A 17,375-nucleotide genomic window follows, 5' to 3' on the forward strand; every position below is an offset into this window, starting at 1 on the left:
TATACATTTTATGCAAGAAAAATATGATATAATAAAAATAAAAAAAATGACAAAACAAAGCAGGCAAATCAAAATATATAACATGAAGAAAAACACTTATACACAAATGGGACACTTAGCTCAAAAACCATGTAAATTAAAGGCTAACTACAATGAATTGCATTGTGTGAAGTCTAAAAGTGGCAGTCTTTCGCATGTTGGCATTAACTGTCGCAGGTGGCAGTTAACCTAATTATTTCTAATTCTGGTTGTGTCTTCAAGGGTTTTGCCTGCATGATGCCTGTGAATATCAATTTATAGTGAGAAGGTCTCTCCTTTGCTCTCACATTTTGCTTCCCTTGCTATTGACACCTGCAGCAGCTAAAATTTGACAGGGCAACAAAAAAATGGCAATACAATGGCATACTTCACACTATTTGTCTACCAATTTTCAGTCATGTCATTCTTTTTCAGCTTCTTTTTCACTGGCCCTTCCAGAGCCATTATTTGTTACAGAGTCTAGGAAAAATAATGATGTTGTTGAAGTGTGTGTTACAGCTTTTTTGATGTCTATCTGTTTAGCTACGTAACAGCCACTGATTCAGAGTGATATACAGAATATCTTCAGAATAATGAACATAACACAGCATGCATTTTTCAGGGCATTACCTAATGTCTAAATTGTGTCAAAAAGGTTTTGGCCCTTGACTAAAATATTCCCCATAGTTGTTATAAATATGCTACATGCAGCTGATTCCTCTTCATTCCAGAAATACTGTGTGATGTGCTGAAAAAGCCCATTTTAACACGAGTACACTGGTGCAGTGAGGGTATGTTTGGATATCATGTGGCATTGAAACATTTCATCTGTTAGTCAGCTGACTGTAGCTGGGGAATTACTTTACACAAGTTATGTCAGTCTTCATTGGCCACTTGTAATCAAGTGTCTGCTTCCTACCACAGAACCTCTGTTACAGTGTTAAGGCCTGAAAACCCCAGCAGGAGTATTTTTCCAGAAATATACTTGGTGGCATGTTCAACACCTATTATTACCCAACATGCAAGGTCACTTAAATCTTTGACTTTACTCACCTTCTCTCTTATCTGCACCCATGACTGCCTGCACCTAAAGTGTGATCATTCACTAAATGGACACGTGGGAAGAGTAGGTGAGCCTAATAAAGTGGCCATTTGCGATACATACCTGTATACTGTTACAATGCACTGTAGTGGGTTAGTGAATGGTTTCAAAATTAAAACCCAGAGAACACTAGGAGAGACACTAGTGAATTAGTAATTTTTAATTAATTAATTAATTAATTAATCTTTTTTTTTCTTCTTTTTTTCCCTAGCCTTTAGGAGCAAGTGACTATTTAGAGATGTCTAAGTATTTTGATACAGTGTTCATTCGCAACATACCTCTAATGACGTTGGCAAAGAAGACGGAAGCCAGGAGGTTTATCACTCTCATCGATGCCTTCTATGAGCACAAAGTACAGTTTTTCTTTTTCTGTTTTATTTTTAGTTTATCTGGCTTTTGCTTAAAGCTTTGATTAAGCTTGTTCCATTAAGGGATGGATAGATTTTTAAACGTATGTATTGTGTAAAACAGAGGCAAAAATATTTCTTCCTTGTAGATGAATCCTGACTTTGCATCCTTTAATACAAAATGTTATTTTCATTCAGATTTTTTTAGATGTGATTCTTATTTTCAGAAAATGAAACAAAACCACATTGTTAACAACCTTTATGCTTAGTCACAACCAAGTGTTTGCATGATTTAGATATTTCTTTGAAAGAGATTGTAGGCTTTGAACATAATACACTAGAGATTTTTTAAAAAAATATTTGCCTGTAGAATCACTCCTACAGTTATTCTAACAATGTAACAAGTTATCTAGTGTAGCACTGATCTAAAAATAAGGCAACAAGGTGTTTTACTAACAAAACTAAAAGCATGAGAATAGGTAAATACTTGGAGCAACAAAGGTACAAAATAAAAGTTAATGTGTGCTTAGATTGCAGTGATACATGTTTTAATCTTTCAGTTGAGGTAGATTGAGGGATTTGTGCAAGAATATACTGTGAAGCAGACTTAAATTATATGTTGTGTAGACCAGCTCCTTTAACTTTAAATCATTGGTTCTCACACTAAGACCTGCCTTAGGTATGGTGTCCAATTTTGGACATCCTCCTCCTAAAAAAAAGTCATCTTTCCTTTTGCAAAACTACATCCTCCCCTCTACCTCTGCCAAAATTACTTTTCCTGCTCTGACAAAGCTTCCATGCAGAAAAATGTAATCTTTCCTCTTTAAACATATCTGCTTATAGTATGTACTCAATGTGCTTAGCTATATTTTAAAACTTGTACAAGGATTGATGCTAAGGGCCCATTTATACTTCATGCTCAAAATGCGTCATGGCTGCCACGCATTCCCAGAATTCATTTGATGCTCCTTTGAACAGGTCCTCAGAAATGAACACGATGTGTGCGCGAGTTGCAGTACCAGCAAATAGTCGGGGGGCACAGTGTGATCGTCAGAGTCTCTGTTTACTTTCTACATGTGACAGAAAGCTGTTTTGAGGATCTTCCAGGATCGATGTGCGTGCTTCGATGTTTGATGTAGTGAAGAAAAATGCAGACATACAGATGCATTTGTGGCGTTTTTATTTTCAAGTATCGCATATTCTGCAATGTAATGACACTACATTTTATAAGCCTCACATACCATCTTCTGTGCTGTCTTTTTTTTTTTTTTTTTTTGCACCTTCACAACAGCATCAGAATATACAGCTGTATATTTGAGCCACAGAGAAAAAAAACTAAGGACACCATAAAAAGTTCTATTTTGTGATTAAAGTGGAAATTTTGGCTTTAATCTCAAAATAACTTTAACCTTGTAGTTTACTTTTTCATTAAAGTAGACAGTCGTAAATGTCATGTTAAAATCGACCCAGTTGTTAATCACTACGTGCTTCTGGGGCTTCTGGAACTCACAGCAGCAATCGTCACGCAGAACACATTACATTATGATATTGATATCACTTTCAAGATGAAATGCATTAAAGCATGTATGTTACATTTTACAGATAAGTCGTTAACTTAATTTAAATAATGAATACTGTTAATAATTACACATATAAGGGGCAGCACAGTGGCAGAGGGGTAACGCTGCTGCCTCGCAGAGAGTCACGTCTCTTGTGTTCCCTGCCTGGAGTTTGCATGTTTTCCTGGTGGTTATACACAGTGTGGTCTGGTTTCTTTATAAAGACATGAAGGTTTGGGGATTTGGTGATGCTAAAATGACACTAGTGTATGTGTATGCTTGTGTTCAACTTCTGATGAGCTGATTCCCTGTCCAGGGACTGTTTCTGTCTCGCACCTGATGCTTGCTGGAATGGGCACATCCCTGGATTGATGGATGTAATCATTAAACATTCTTTTCAGAGATATTGTGGCAAGGTGTCCGAGTGTTTTCTCAATTTGCGTAAGTATGTGCGCAAGTATAAACAGTACAGGGTGGTCCAGATCTAATTATGCAGATCCAGATCATCTGCATACATTTGATTTATGCGGGAACAATTCCAGTTCGACATGAAGACGATTCTTCATGTCGTTAGTTCGCACATTTCTCGATGCTCCTGGATTTTTCAGGTGATTTTCTATGTAATAAACTTAATAAGTTATAGCATAATGAAAATTGCATAATTAGATCTGGATCTGAGTAGCAGTAGCGTTCTCTGCAGCACACGTCGCGTCGCGTGAAGTATAAACCAAGCATAAGGATCTGCACCAGTATCTGGAAAGTTGATGGTTCAAACCCTGTTACTGTCAGAAGGGATCCTACTCTGCTGGGCCCTCAAGTATGGCTGAAAATGACCTCCAAAGGTCTTGCAAAAAGACAGTTTCTCCTAAGGGATTAATAAAGTATTTCAAATCAAAATGAACACAAAATATATATATAAACACACACACATACACAATACCCACAAAGTAAAAATGAATAAACACACAATTCCCTCTCACACTAGAAAATGTTGCATAGCTAATATGTACTCCGTGGATTTTCTGTTGGGAACATTTACTTATAAATATGTTTACTGAGGATTGCAAAGTACAAAAATGAGTATTTGTTTAACTGGAGTTGTTTCTTTTATGTTTTGTTGTTAGCTAAGGAGAGATTTGAACTGCTGTTGGTTCTTATTTTATTAAGCAATTTTTCATCATCTATTCCAAGCAGCATATTGGTACTGTTTTGCAATAGAAGTGTTACTGTAGGTGGCAACAAAAATACATTCAGAGGGTCACTTGCAGTGCACCTGAGAGTGTACCATTGCATCTCTGTATCAATACCCAACCACTTTGTGGGGTACTAACAAGGAAGAATCCTTGAGTCCAAGTGCTGTTGCAGTAAACAACAGAAGGAAATCAGGGCCAAGTTACACTGATCTGCTGCTAGCCCTGTTCTTGTCTGGTGTTTACCGCCTGTGAAGACAGCAACGATAAGGATGTACAGCTATGCCTACCTCCACATTTAATTGGAAAGAAATGTTTTACCTCATTATGCATGCTTGCAAACACTACATTAAATCTTCCATCTGCATGAACATTTGTGTGGCCTGTAGGATTATTGCAAATATTTTTCATTTTGGTGCCTATCAAAAGACTTTGAATTTTTCATTTCAGTACCACTGACTATATATTGAATACGGAATTTAAAACTACATTAGCAAGTTCATCATTTATGCTGAGTACTGTTAATCAGTAGATCTGGAGTCTTAAGTTTTGTTTCAATGAAACATTATTTTGGAAATCATATCTTCAGGAAGTGCAGAAATAAAAGAAACAAAAAATGAGCATGTAGAGAGCAATAATTTGAAGAGAACATAAATAGTTAGTAGCATGTTATCAGAATTGCATCTTAGCAGCCCCGCCCCTTTGTTTAACTGAATTTTCAATTTTGTAGAAAATAGGGAAAAGTTGGTGAAATAGATACAATATAACCTTCAAGCAAAGCTTCTCCAAGTCTGAAAATGGGTAGTTTGGAGAGGATTAGTGGGAGACAGCAAGCATAGACATATTAAAAGATGTCTCTTTGCAGCAAGTTATTAAAAAAATTAACTGAATTCCCATCCATCTGACAGCTACTGGGCACTGGTAAATGTCAGTTAAGGTATAGATTTCATAATAAATACACTAAAATATTTTGCTCTAGCATTGTAGTTGTGTTTTTAGCATACAGCATAATTGATTTTAAGAGAGGTATTAGCAAGATTAAATCACATCTCAATAAGGTATACAGATCTAGAGGATAGAGAAAGTAACAAGGTGTTTTATTTTCATACTCTAGCTATCTTGTCATTTAGTTCTTTACAGAAAAAATGTCACATTTATGAAAGTGATAAATTAATTTAAAAAATGTAATTATAATAGTTTAACTATTACTATTAAAAGCTTTTCACAATGATATGGTTTGACAGGACTTTGGTTTAAAATAAAAGAACATCCTTATTTGTACTACTGTGCAGGTGAAAACCCTTTAGACCTATACTGTATAATTGTTTGCATTCAAAGTATTATAGCCTATCATTGTTAATTTCAACTGTCTGCACAAATTATGGTTTCTAAATAAACATATGAGACATAAAATAATTTAAGGCAGAATTAAAATTGAAAATGGAAATCATCAAGGGATTTGTTTTGTACATCCAGCCTGCCACAGCACTAATGTAATTTTTAAAAACCTTCAATGTGACATCCAAGAAAACAAATCAATAACGGGTACTAAGAAGCAGTGGAGTTTTTAATGATATCTTATATTGGAGCTCCTATTTTGAGTAAAATAGATTATTAACCTCTTCAGCATTGGTACTGTGTGTTTGTCCTGACATCTTTTTCAGTTTATTAGGTGAAGAAATGTAAATGTTTGTATTATGTTTGTGTCATAATTTGTATTTTATATTCTCAAACCTGCGTAATCCAGCTGGCTAGAGTCCCATCTGGCAGCACTGGATGCTGGGCAGGGAGCAGCCCTAGACAAGGCACCAGTCCGTTACATTACAGAACACACCCTCACTCACACAAAAAGCGTTAACCTGAGCACGGTGGCTTTGAGGATGTAGAAGGAAAGATGAGGTATCGGGGGAAAATGCCACACAAATAGAGGGATATTATACCCAATATCATGGCATGTGTATCTTCTTTTAAAAGTTACATTATCTATTCCTTATCACAGCATTTGCTAATACCTATTTTATCATTTGAGAATGTGCATACAACCCATGGCAAAAATTATTAAACCACTACTCTTGGAGGATGTCCATTAGCTGTTTTACTAAGTTGCAAAAAAACAAATCACTGACATGGCACAAAAGTATTTTGTTTAACAGCTGAACATTCTGGCATTCTTTGTAAAACATACCTGAAAAACATTAAATGAGATTGTTGTAATTCATGGCACATTTTTTGTAGAGGAAAAAATTCTGGAATCACTTAATGATGAGGAGCAATTTCTGGATTCATCTGGTTATTTGCATTTCTAAAACAAATATCTGTACAAGTATAAATGGCCAATTAGTGTACAGTTCCAAGCAAGTGCTTATAGACCTTAACGAGCTGTGGCAGTGATTGATTGACATAGAACATGGCGCCAACAAGAGAGCTGTCAGTAGAAACAATGCAAAGGGTTATAAAACTTCTTAAAGAAGGTTATTCAACACAGAGTGTGGCAAAGGGTGTTGGTTGTTCCCAGTCAGTTGTGTCTAAAATGTGGAACAATTAAAAAGAAAATGGGAAATGTGGAAAAGGGAAACATATAAGTAGACCAAGGAAGATGTCAATATGTCAGGACAGAAAACCCAAAGCAATATACCTGTAAAGTAGAAAATGCACAACAAAAGAGATTCAAAACAAATCATCAGAAGCAGGAGTCAATGTTTGTGAACAAACTGTAATAAATCAGCTGAAGGAAATGAGATTTACATACGGAAAAGCCAAACGTAAACCATCATTAACACCTAAACAGAAGAAAATAAGGTTACAGTGGTCCTAAGAGAAGCAGTCATGAACTGTGGATGATTAGATTAAAGTAATATTCAGTAATGAATCACAAATATACATTTGCCATGGAGATAATGAACTTTTGTTTGGTGCCTTTCCAATGAAATATATAAAGATGACTGCCTGAAGAAAACAAGCAAATTTCCTCACTCATTGCTGATATGCATGTCAATTAAAGGACCAGAGGATGGCAATCATTACCTCTACAGTAAATGCACAGGTATATAAAGAAATTTTGGACAATTTTCTCATTCAATCAATCAAAAGTAGGTTTGGTTAAGACAAAGTCATTTTTCAGGATGATAATGCATCCTGCCACAGAGCAAAGAACATTAAAACTTTTCTTTAGGAAAGGCATATTAACTCAATGACATGGCCAGCAAACAGTTCAGATCTCGATCCAATTGAAAGTTGATGGTGAAAAATAGAAAAAAAATGGTCCATGACAAGGCTCCATCCTGCAAAGCTGACCTGCCAACTGCTATACAAGAAAGCTGGAGCCTGACTGCTGAGGAATGTTGTTTTTCATTAGTGAAGTCCGTGCCTCAAATAATTCAAGCTGTCATAAAAGCCAGAGGCGGTGCAACAAAGTACTAATTGTAATTTTTTGAGTTGATGATTCCATACTTTTTTCCTTGTCATTGAGTGATTCCATAATTTTTTCGTCTACTTCGTCTGAACAAAAAATGTGCCATTAATTACAACAATTCCATTTAATTTTTTTTTGAGGTATGTTTTACAATGCCAGTATGTTCAGCAGTTAAATAAAATAGTTTTGTGTCATATCTGTGATTTGTTTTTTTGCTGAATGAACATCCTCTAAGAGTAGTGATTTCATTTGTTTAATCTAACAATACTGAAATCAAATCAAGTTTTATTTGTCACATACAAATTGTATGTACAGTACAATATGTAGTGAAATGATGAGTTGCTCCAATGGCTATACCTTTAAAAAAAATATAAACACAGGTCCCTGAGCTGGGTGTTGAGCCTAGTGGGGATTATTATGTTAAATGCAGAACTGAAGTCTATAAATAGCATTCGCACATAGTTCTCCCTCTTGCTGTCCAGATGGGCCAATTCTGCACAAAGAATCAAGGTGATGTCATCCTCAGTGGATCTACTTGAGCGGTATGCAAACTCTAATGGATCCAGTTCTTTTGGCAGAGAAGGATATATGTGATTTTTTGACTAGCCTGTCAAAGCACTTCATTGCGATAGGCCTTAGTGAAACAGGACAATCGTCATTTAGACAGGTTGGATGTGATTTTTTAGGTATAGAGGTAAGTCCTGATAGTAATTTTTGATGCTGCTTAATTTTGGAAATATCCAGTGTTACAAGTCATAGCTTCTATAAACACATCAATGTCATAATCAGAGCTATCTGTGGACGTTTCCTAGTCAACAACATTCAGTGCAACCTGGAGAATGGCCTCTGATTGGTCTATCCAACACATAATCTCATACATAACTGGAGCTTTGTACTTGAACTTTTTTTTTTATATCTTGGCAGAAGAAAGATTGCGGCATGGTCAGATTTGCCACATGGAGGCAGTGCTTGTGTTATATAGCCATCTTTATGCAGTGTATAGCAGTTATGACATCCAGGGGCTACACAGCTCCCTAAACACCCAACACAGCAGACAGTGGGATACAAGATTCGTCCTCTTCTACCCGACTCTGGCTCTCGGAGTAGTGGTAGCTGGCTCCTTTTATAGGGCACTCGAAAGTGCTCCAGGTGTTCTTCCAGCAGCACTTCCGGGTTTAGTGGTAGTCCTCCTAAGGAGGGCTCAGCTGTAGCCCTTGCACCTCCTGGTGGTGGCTACTGGCCCTGACATTGTTGAGCTTCCAGTGAGTACTCCAGTGTTCTCACCCCTCTGATAGAATGTGTAATATGCTGATTAAATTAGTTCAGTATTAGATTTGAAATAGTCTTGTTAGCCACAATTAAGGCCGTGTCCAGGTTATCATTCTGGTGGTGACTGAGTGTCTTGTACTGTTCTGTCTGGGCAGTCTTGGTGTCTGCTTGAGATGGAATATGCACAGCTGTGATAATGACTGAAGTAAACTCCTGGGGAAGATAAAATGGTCAGCATTTGAGCAGTCAGTAGCATGATAAAACAGTTACATTCCTGCTGTCACAGCAGCTGTTGACCATGAGACACACACCTCCACCTTTCAGTCTGCAAGACTTCTCTGTTCTATTCGGATGGTAAACAGAGATAGATTCAGCAGGCCGCATTGCATAATCTTATACCGTCAGAGCTAGTCATGTCTGTATAAGACAAAAGATGTTACAGTTCTGAATGTCTTGCTGAAACGTCCTTACTCTGATGTTTTTTCAGCTTGTTCTTCAGTGACTTTTGTGAATTTCCCCTTGGGATTAATAAAGTATCTATCTATCTATCTATCTAGTCATTGGCTCATATGACAGTGAGGCAGTAGTGGGTTTCACATAATACAAAATAAAAACAAAGTCATCAGAGCAGGCAGAATGGCAACCGTATCCAGCAACACCATTTTGTAAAGACTAAGTGTGTGATTTAAGCAAATAGTTCACACTGTATTGAAATCTACTTTATAATATATTGATGTAACCTTGTCTCATCGTAGAAATATTGTTAAACAAGTCTGTACAGTGTTGGGTGTGTGCCAGAAATAATGAGTTACATTCAGAACAAAAACCTTGACATTTGCTTTGTTGTAACATACAATCATTTTCCCACTGAAGACCTGAGTAGATATGAAAATGAATGGATAGATTCTCTTCCTTCTCATCAGTCCACTGTGCAGATAACTTTTCTAAAAGGACTGCATAGAGGTGTACAGTAAATAGTAAGTGGTTATGTGATAGCATAGAACTTGGTACTGCTTTTAGTTTGCTTAGACTGCAGATTTCTTAGTTGCCTCTCACAAGGCAGCAAAAAAAAAATTTTTGTTTTGTTCCTGGCAAGACAATGTTAAATGTCAAAAACAACTAGTAACAATCATCCATTGAGTCAAAACATTGGTTTTGTCACTTCTGTCCAACATTTTGTATGCAGTCATGGCCATAAATTTAGCATCACTGCAGCAAAACCTTGTTAGAGACACTGCTAATAATTCTGTCGTTCAATGGCATTAAGTTATGGTGCCAAGCTGTTGTATATATAAAGTCTAAACATACACCAATGTAATTGCTGTAACATCAGTCGGATATTTCGCTAGATGTTGTTGACATGGTTGCCAGATGGCAGCACCTGTATAGCAGCAGCAATTTGCTGTTTTCCAAACCCGAAGTATGTAATGCCTTATGGGGACTGCTGCTGCGGTGCGTTGATTCCTGACATGGTATTTACCTAACGGATTACTGTACAGAAAGTTTAGAGTATTTGGACGACTTTTCCCACTGACGCTGTTGCTGTGTAAGGGTATACAGCAGCTCACCCTCTAGTTGCAGCACAGGTGCTAGGCATATCACTACTGAGAATCGAGCGATAGAGCAGATTAGATATATTTTACATTTCTAGAGTGAGTACTAAACTAGTGAGTATTTTATTCAAGCATGGCATCAAGAGGTTGTAAATATGATTCCAGCGGACTCTTTTTGTTATATTTGCGGTGAGTTTATCAAAATGCATGCAAAAAAACACTCATTGAATACATCTGCAGAAATGAATGCAGCATATAAAGAATACTTTGGTATGCCAGTTGGAGATCAAGATAAGTCTTGGGCTCCACACTTTAGTTGCGACTGCTGCAAGAAGACTCTTGAAGGTTGGTTCTGGGGAGAGAAGAGAAGCATGAAGTTCGTGATACCGAGAATTTGGCGAGAACCAACAGATCACCTGAACAACTGCTATTTTTGCATGGTAGATCCATCAAAACGACGTTCTGGGAAAAATGCATCTGCTGTGTTCTATCCTGACATCCCTTCTTCGATCGCTGCAGTTCCACATTCCTCTGACCTTCCCATTCCAGCACCACCGTAGAACATGCTGGTGTCTACGGAAGACACCAGCTCAGACAGCGACACTGATGCAGCTGACGTTTTTCACGCTGCTGATGAAAGCACTTCATACTTTCCTAGCCAGAACGACCTCAATGACTTGGTGAGAGTTCTTGGTCTCACTAAAGCTAAAGCCGAAGTTCTGACATCCCGACTGAAACAGTGGAACTTGTTAGACAAAAGCAAGTTACAGGTCAGAGAAAACGACATCAAGTATTTTCCGTTTTTTTCACCCTTCAAGATAACCTTTGCTACTGCCATGATGTGACAGGTCTATTTGATGCAATTAGGATATCATGTAACCCACAGGATTGGCACCTCTTTATCGACAGTTCTTCCAGGAGCCTAAAAGCAGTTCTTCTCCACAATGGGCATCAGCTACCATCTATCCCAGAGGCTCACTCAGCACAGCTTAAGGAGGAATACAATAGCGTCAAACTGATGCTGCAGGCTTTGAGCTATGAACAGTATGGTTGGGAGGTCATTGGTGATTTTAAAATGGTAGCTTTCTTAATGGGTCTTCAGGGTGGTTTCACCAAGTTTCCATGCTACCTTTGTCTTTGGAACAGCAGAGACACCAAAGAACATTACCATCGTCGAGATTGGCCAGAAAGGAGCAACTTCACCGTTGGAATTAACAACGTCAAATGGGAGCCACTGGTGGATCCTAAGAAAGTTCTTATGCCGCCCTTGCACATCAAGTTGGAGCTAATGAAACAATTTGTCACAGCTCACGGTAAAGAGTCTGCAGCCATGAATTACCTAGAAGAATTCTTTCCCAAGCTGTCTGAGGCTAAAGTAAAAGCTGGTATCTGTGTTGGACCACAGATAAAGAAAATCATGGAGTGTCAGCAATTTCCCAGCACTCTAACAGAGGTCCAAAAGGCAGCTTGGAGCAGCTTCATCACAGTAGTATGGGAATTCCTCGGAAATCATAAGGCCAAGAATTATGTTAATCTGGTAGAGACACTAGTAAGGAACTATCAGGCTATGAGGTGTAGGATGTCGCTAAAGGTGCACATCCTGGATGCTCATCTACAAAATTTTAAGGAGAACATGGGAGCATACTCAGAGGAATAAGGAGAAAGATTCCACCAAGATCTCAAGGAATTCGAGCATCGATACCAAGGACAATACAATGAGAATATGATGGGGGACTGACTACATCTGGGGTCTTGTTCATGACAGTAACTTAGTTTACAATCGTCAGTCTAAAAGGACATGTAATTTTTAAGTTTAATTGGACTGTATGGACACAAGTCAGAAGATTTTGTAAAAATTTTGAAGTCTCTTGCAAAGGCTGTTAATGTTATCTAATGCGTGTTCTGAACTATTGATGTCCTGACCACAAAATCAAAGTTATTTTGAAATGAAAGTTATTTTCTATCATTTGGATATATAAGCTAACAGGAACTAACAGTTATTTCACAGACATAAAAACTGTGTTACATGGTGTGGGTTGCTGAAATTGAAAGATTTTTGTACAGTATGTAGACATAGCTTGGGTAGTAGGAATGTTCTCCCACTAATAGTTTATTTACAATGTTCAAGGGGGCTTCAAAATTATTTTGCATCACACAGTAGAACCATCCTTGGCTTAGCATTGTTCATAAAACCTACATCATTTTAATGTGATGGAATACCAAGCTCCTGGACATGGTTGCATTAATTAGCTTTTTGGCTGATTCATAGACTTAGAAATATTCAGTTAGCTGATAAAAAATATGAGATCAAAGCAAGCAACAACAGTAAGTGACCCATATCATTTAATATAATGGTTATTACTCATTCGTTTGCTAGTGATAAAACATTCATGGAATTTCTTATTCATTCCAGGTTCGAGTTGTATGTCTGGCTGATTCATCTTTGGACAATATATTTGTTCAGGAACGGCAAGAAGATAGCAGTGAGGCTCATCGGATTTTAATGGATGACCTTGGTTTATCTCAGGTTAGTCTTAATGTTATTTAAGTTAGATCTATGAGAAATACACTAACATAAAACTATGCATACCTGTTTTCTGTATAACATTTTTAGTGCTTCTGATTCACAGCTCCAGGAGATGGGTTTCAAAACCTGTCTAGTTACTGTCTGGGCAGGGTTTGCACATTTTCCATATGTCTGCTTGGTTTCCCTGTTTGCTCCTGATTCAGCTTGTGCTTCTTTGACTGCTTTGTAGTTTTTTACTTTTGAGTAAGTTGAATGATTTAAACAGTGTGCTACAAGATGAGAAGTGAAATCACAATGTTCCAGAATGAACTTCTGCTCCCATTCAAATGTAATCATCTTAATCTAGGTCTGGTTAACAAATAAAAGCCCTGTGATCCCAAACAGTTTATTTTTGTTATGAAGAAAGACACAAACACCTAAAGAATTAAATCCATAGCATTCCTTGGGCATATTGACCCTGGAACTATAAGGAAAATACTGACAGCCACAAGTTGTGAGATTAGTGACTGAATAAAAAGTTTCTCTCTTTTAGAGTTTTGAAACTTTGGAAGATTTGCAGTAGAGATCTGCATTTCTTTCATATGATTAAAGTTATTCATTTATGAGATGTACTATAATCACTTAGTACCACTTGTGGGAGCAGGTATACAAGAAATCAGATGTAGCACTAACATAATCTGAGTCTTTAAAAACATTCTTATCAGTTGCTGTATACGTTAGAAAGATGATCTGAGTGACTGTTTTAAAAGTTACAATTTACTGCCAACACCGAAGCCAAAACATCGGGAGCTGCACATGTCAAGTAGGAAGTAATTTTTAAGTTATATTGAAACTACATGATTACTGAAGCAGCTAAAATGGGCACTAGGTATCCTAAAATAGCTATTACAGTGGCAATTTTAAAGTATTTAAGCCAACAAATTCCTGTGTGAAAGAAATCCATTTACCTGTTTTTGCAATGGATGCTTAAGAGTTCTACACTACAAAAGCGATACGCCAGGCACCCTGGGTTCAATTACAGGAGTTGGGCAAAACTTTTAGTGTTGATGTTGATTCAATGGTTCTATGCAAACATGGAATTAAATCTTCAGAAAGTGTGCAGGAGCAGTATTACAAATTAGACAAATGTAGTCCTCTACTTTTAAGTCAAAAGCATCAAAATCCTAAATGTTGTTACAGTTGAAATTGGTGCAAAAACACTCCATACCAATACAATAGGGTTGCATACCTACCCTAAATATTGAATTGATTTTTAAAAAACAGAAACTTCTCTTGGTTTCTAATCCTGGAAGTTTTCTTAGTGGGTTCAAGAGCAACAATGTACAGTAGAGGCCAAAATTTTGGACACACCTCCTCATTCAATGTGTTTTCTTTATTTTCATGACCATTTACATTGGTAGATTCTCACTGAAGGCATCAAAACTATGAATGAACACATGTGGAGTTATGTACTTAAAATTACTGCTTTGCACACTCTTGGCATTCTCTCGATGAGCTTCAACATAATAAATATAAAACCATTTCAATAAATATAAAACCATTTCAGGTGACTACCTGTTGAAGCTCATCGAGAGAATGCCAAGAGTGTGCAAAGCAGTAATCAGAGCAAAGGGTGGCTATTTTGAAGAAGCTAAAATATAAAACATGTTTTCAGTTATTTCACCTTTTTTTTTTTTAAGTACAGTACATAACTCCACATGTGTTCATTCATAGTTTTGATGCCTTCAGTGAGAATCTACCAATGTAAATGGTCATGAAAATAAAGAAAACACATTGAATGAGGAGGTGTGTCCAAACATTTGGCCTGTACTGTATGGAAGGCAGGAACTCATACTTACACAACAGCTCCTGCTTTTCACCCACAGTGACTCATTTTGGGTTAACATAGATACCAGATAACATAACATGTCTCTTTAAGTGTGCAAAATCCATGAATGCACCAGGAGAATTTACAATATCCATCCTGACACCAAACAAGCTAAGAATTGAACATTGAGTCCTAGGAGCTTAACGGCAGTAGTGCTAATCACTGTGCCTTAGTGCTATTTGAAAAAATTAATGTCAAATGACTATTTGTTTCTTCTGTTCCTACTAGAGGAAGTAATGCACTGAATAATTATTAAAACACAATTGCAGGGGAATGTTGGTCCAACAAACATAAAAACTTTAAGTCTTATCACACGTTTTACCCCATTTTAATTTTGAACCCAGAGTGAAAAATGTACAATTTTGATATTTATTGCTGAACATTGGCTATGATGACCTATAAAAAAATGAAATTTTGACTGAAATTCCAACTTGCTGCATACCATTCAGGTTATGGAGGAGTGTACAAATCATCAGTTACGACACAGAGAAGACTATTAAGCATGGAAGAAGCAAATACAATGTCATTATTCCAGTGTACCAATTTAAGAGGGCAGATGATTCAAGTTTACAACAACTGTAAAGGGGATGTCACTGAATTCTGCACTACTTTAACATTAATTTTACCTAAAATGACTACATCTACTTTCTTTTCAAGTTTAGACTACTAAGACATTTTTCTATCAAGGCTTAAAGGTTTTACTACAACTCTCAAAATGGACATGATCTTAAATAAAATAAAAATCAGTAAAGTACTGTAGTTTGTTTAGTATTGCACTTTTTGTTTGATTGTAATACACTATGACCACTAAGTATTTCATCACAGGATGGCTCGTTGCATTGCATTTAAATGAAATTTCATTGGTTTATTAGCAAATGAAAAACAATTCACTACATGTACTCATCATTGTTTGGGACAGTTTCTGCTAATTTAAATGGGGAATAACATCAAATAACATTGTGCCTACAATGGTACAGACATGTGGTATGAAGTGATGACCTGTCATTGGCCAAGACTGCTCTGTACTACAGCCCTCCAGGGAGAAGACCAAATGAAGAAAAAGAAAAGAAAAGTAAGCATTGCCCCAGAGGACGCGATGGATTGTTAGAAGTAGAGAGTGGCATTCCAACAAGCAGGCCCTGTACCACTGCAGAACTGACACAAGGAAGATGAAGAAAATAATTGCTATATAGTTTACATTTTTAATTTATTCTTATAATGTAACTTTATAAAAATTATTTTGACTTTACAATAGTGAAACTTGTTTATAACTCTGTCCTGCGTAGGAAAGACTGTGCACTTTGACAAAGACGCTTGTCACCTTTGAAAATACTGTTGAAGCTTGTACCCCATTCATACAACTATACCAATGCTTCATCTTAGTTGTAGTCGTGTAGCAGACGCTTTTAGCTCAAATTATACATTTTCGTTAGAGTTGCTTTTTATGTACAGAATAATATGTCATACTCATGACAAAATCATTTCTTACAAAGACTAGTTCCAAGTTTTCCATTTGGTACTGATATTTGGCTTTGATAAAATGCTTGTTTATAGTTTCTTGTCTTCACTTATAGCCATAAAATGATCGTTCACGTCATCAGTGGTTTTGCTAAAACTAATGTTCATTTTATTTCATTAAATAATTAATTAACAGTTTTTATTGTTGTGTCAAAAAAAACATATTTATGTTATTCTTAATTTAGGGAGAAGTCAATTTCATGTTTGATGTTTATTTGCAGGATTCAGCAAGTGGACTTTCAATCTTTACTGGAGAAGAAGAAATCTTTGCCTTTTACCGAACAATTTCTCGCCTTACAGAAATGCAGACAGAGCAATACTGGAATGATGGGGACAGAAGTAATAGATAATAGTCTGCTTTCTTACCTAGCATGAAGTGGGAAACAAAGTAGATATATAAATTTGTGTTGCAAAAAATATATGAGAGTTCTTCAAAATACCTCCTTGCTTTTTTTGCTCCTTAGGCAATTTTTGTGAGCAACAAGACTTTTGATTAATGTAACCATTAGTGTGATTGTTCAGTACCGCGTGCTTACCTTGTGGTCTGTATGTGGATCCCAATGCCCCAGTGCAGTGATTGGGATACTTTGCTCGAAAAATGGTGCTGGCCTTCGAATGAGATGTAAAACCAAGGTTCTGACTCTCTGTGGTCATAAAAGATTCTTGAGCATCGTGTCCCTTAGTGTCTTGGCTAAGTAGCCCATCATGGCCTCCTCCATTCTACAAACCGGATTCCAAAAAAGTTGGGACACTATACAAATCGTGAATAAAAACTGAATGCAATGATGTGGAGGTGCCAACTTCTAATATTTTATTCAGAATAGAACATAAATCACGGAACAAAAGTTTAAACTGAGAAAATGTATCATTTTAAGGGAAAAATATGTTGATTCAGAATTTCATGGTGTCAACAAATCCCAAAAAAGTTGGGACAAGGCCATTTTCACCACTGTGTGGCATCTCCCCTTCTTCTTACAACACTCAACAGACGTCTGGGGACCGAGGAGACCAGT

The 17,375-nt window shown here is 36.9% G+C and overlaps 1 protein-coding gene across 1 annotated transcript in view; it reads left to right on the forward strand.

Moving 5' to 3' along the window:
* afg1lb (AFG1 like ATPase b) overlaps positions 1 to 17,124 on the forward strand; it is a 261,074-nt gene extending 243,950 nt beyond the window's left edge. Inside the window, exons 11-13 of the mRNA XM_039749760.1 lie at positions 1,332 to 1,472; positions 12,864 to 12,977; positions 16,584 to 17,124. Coding sequence (XP_039605694.1) covers positions 1,332 to 1,472; positions 12,864 to 12,977; positions 16,584 to 16,712 — 384 coding nt within the window. The 3' untranslated portion in view covers positions 16,713 to 17,124. The remainder of the gene's footprint in view (positions 1 to 1,331; positions 1,473 to 12,863; positions 12,978 to 16,583) is intronic.
* The last annotated feature ends 251 nt before the right edge of the window (positions 17,125 to 17,375 follow it).

This window comes from Polypterus senegalus, chromosome 3 (genome assembly GCF_016835505.1).
Source record: "Polypterus senegalus isolate Bchr_013 chromosome 3, ASM1683550v1, whole genome shotgun sequence".
Classification (NCBI taxonomy): Eukaryota; Metazoa; Chordata; class Cladistia; order Polypteriformes; family Polypteridae; genus Polypterus; species Polypterus senegalus.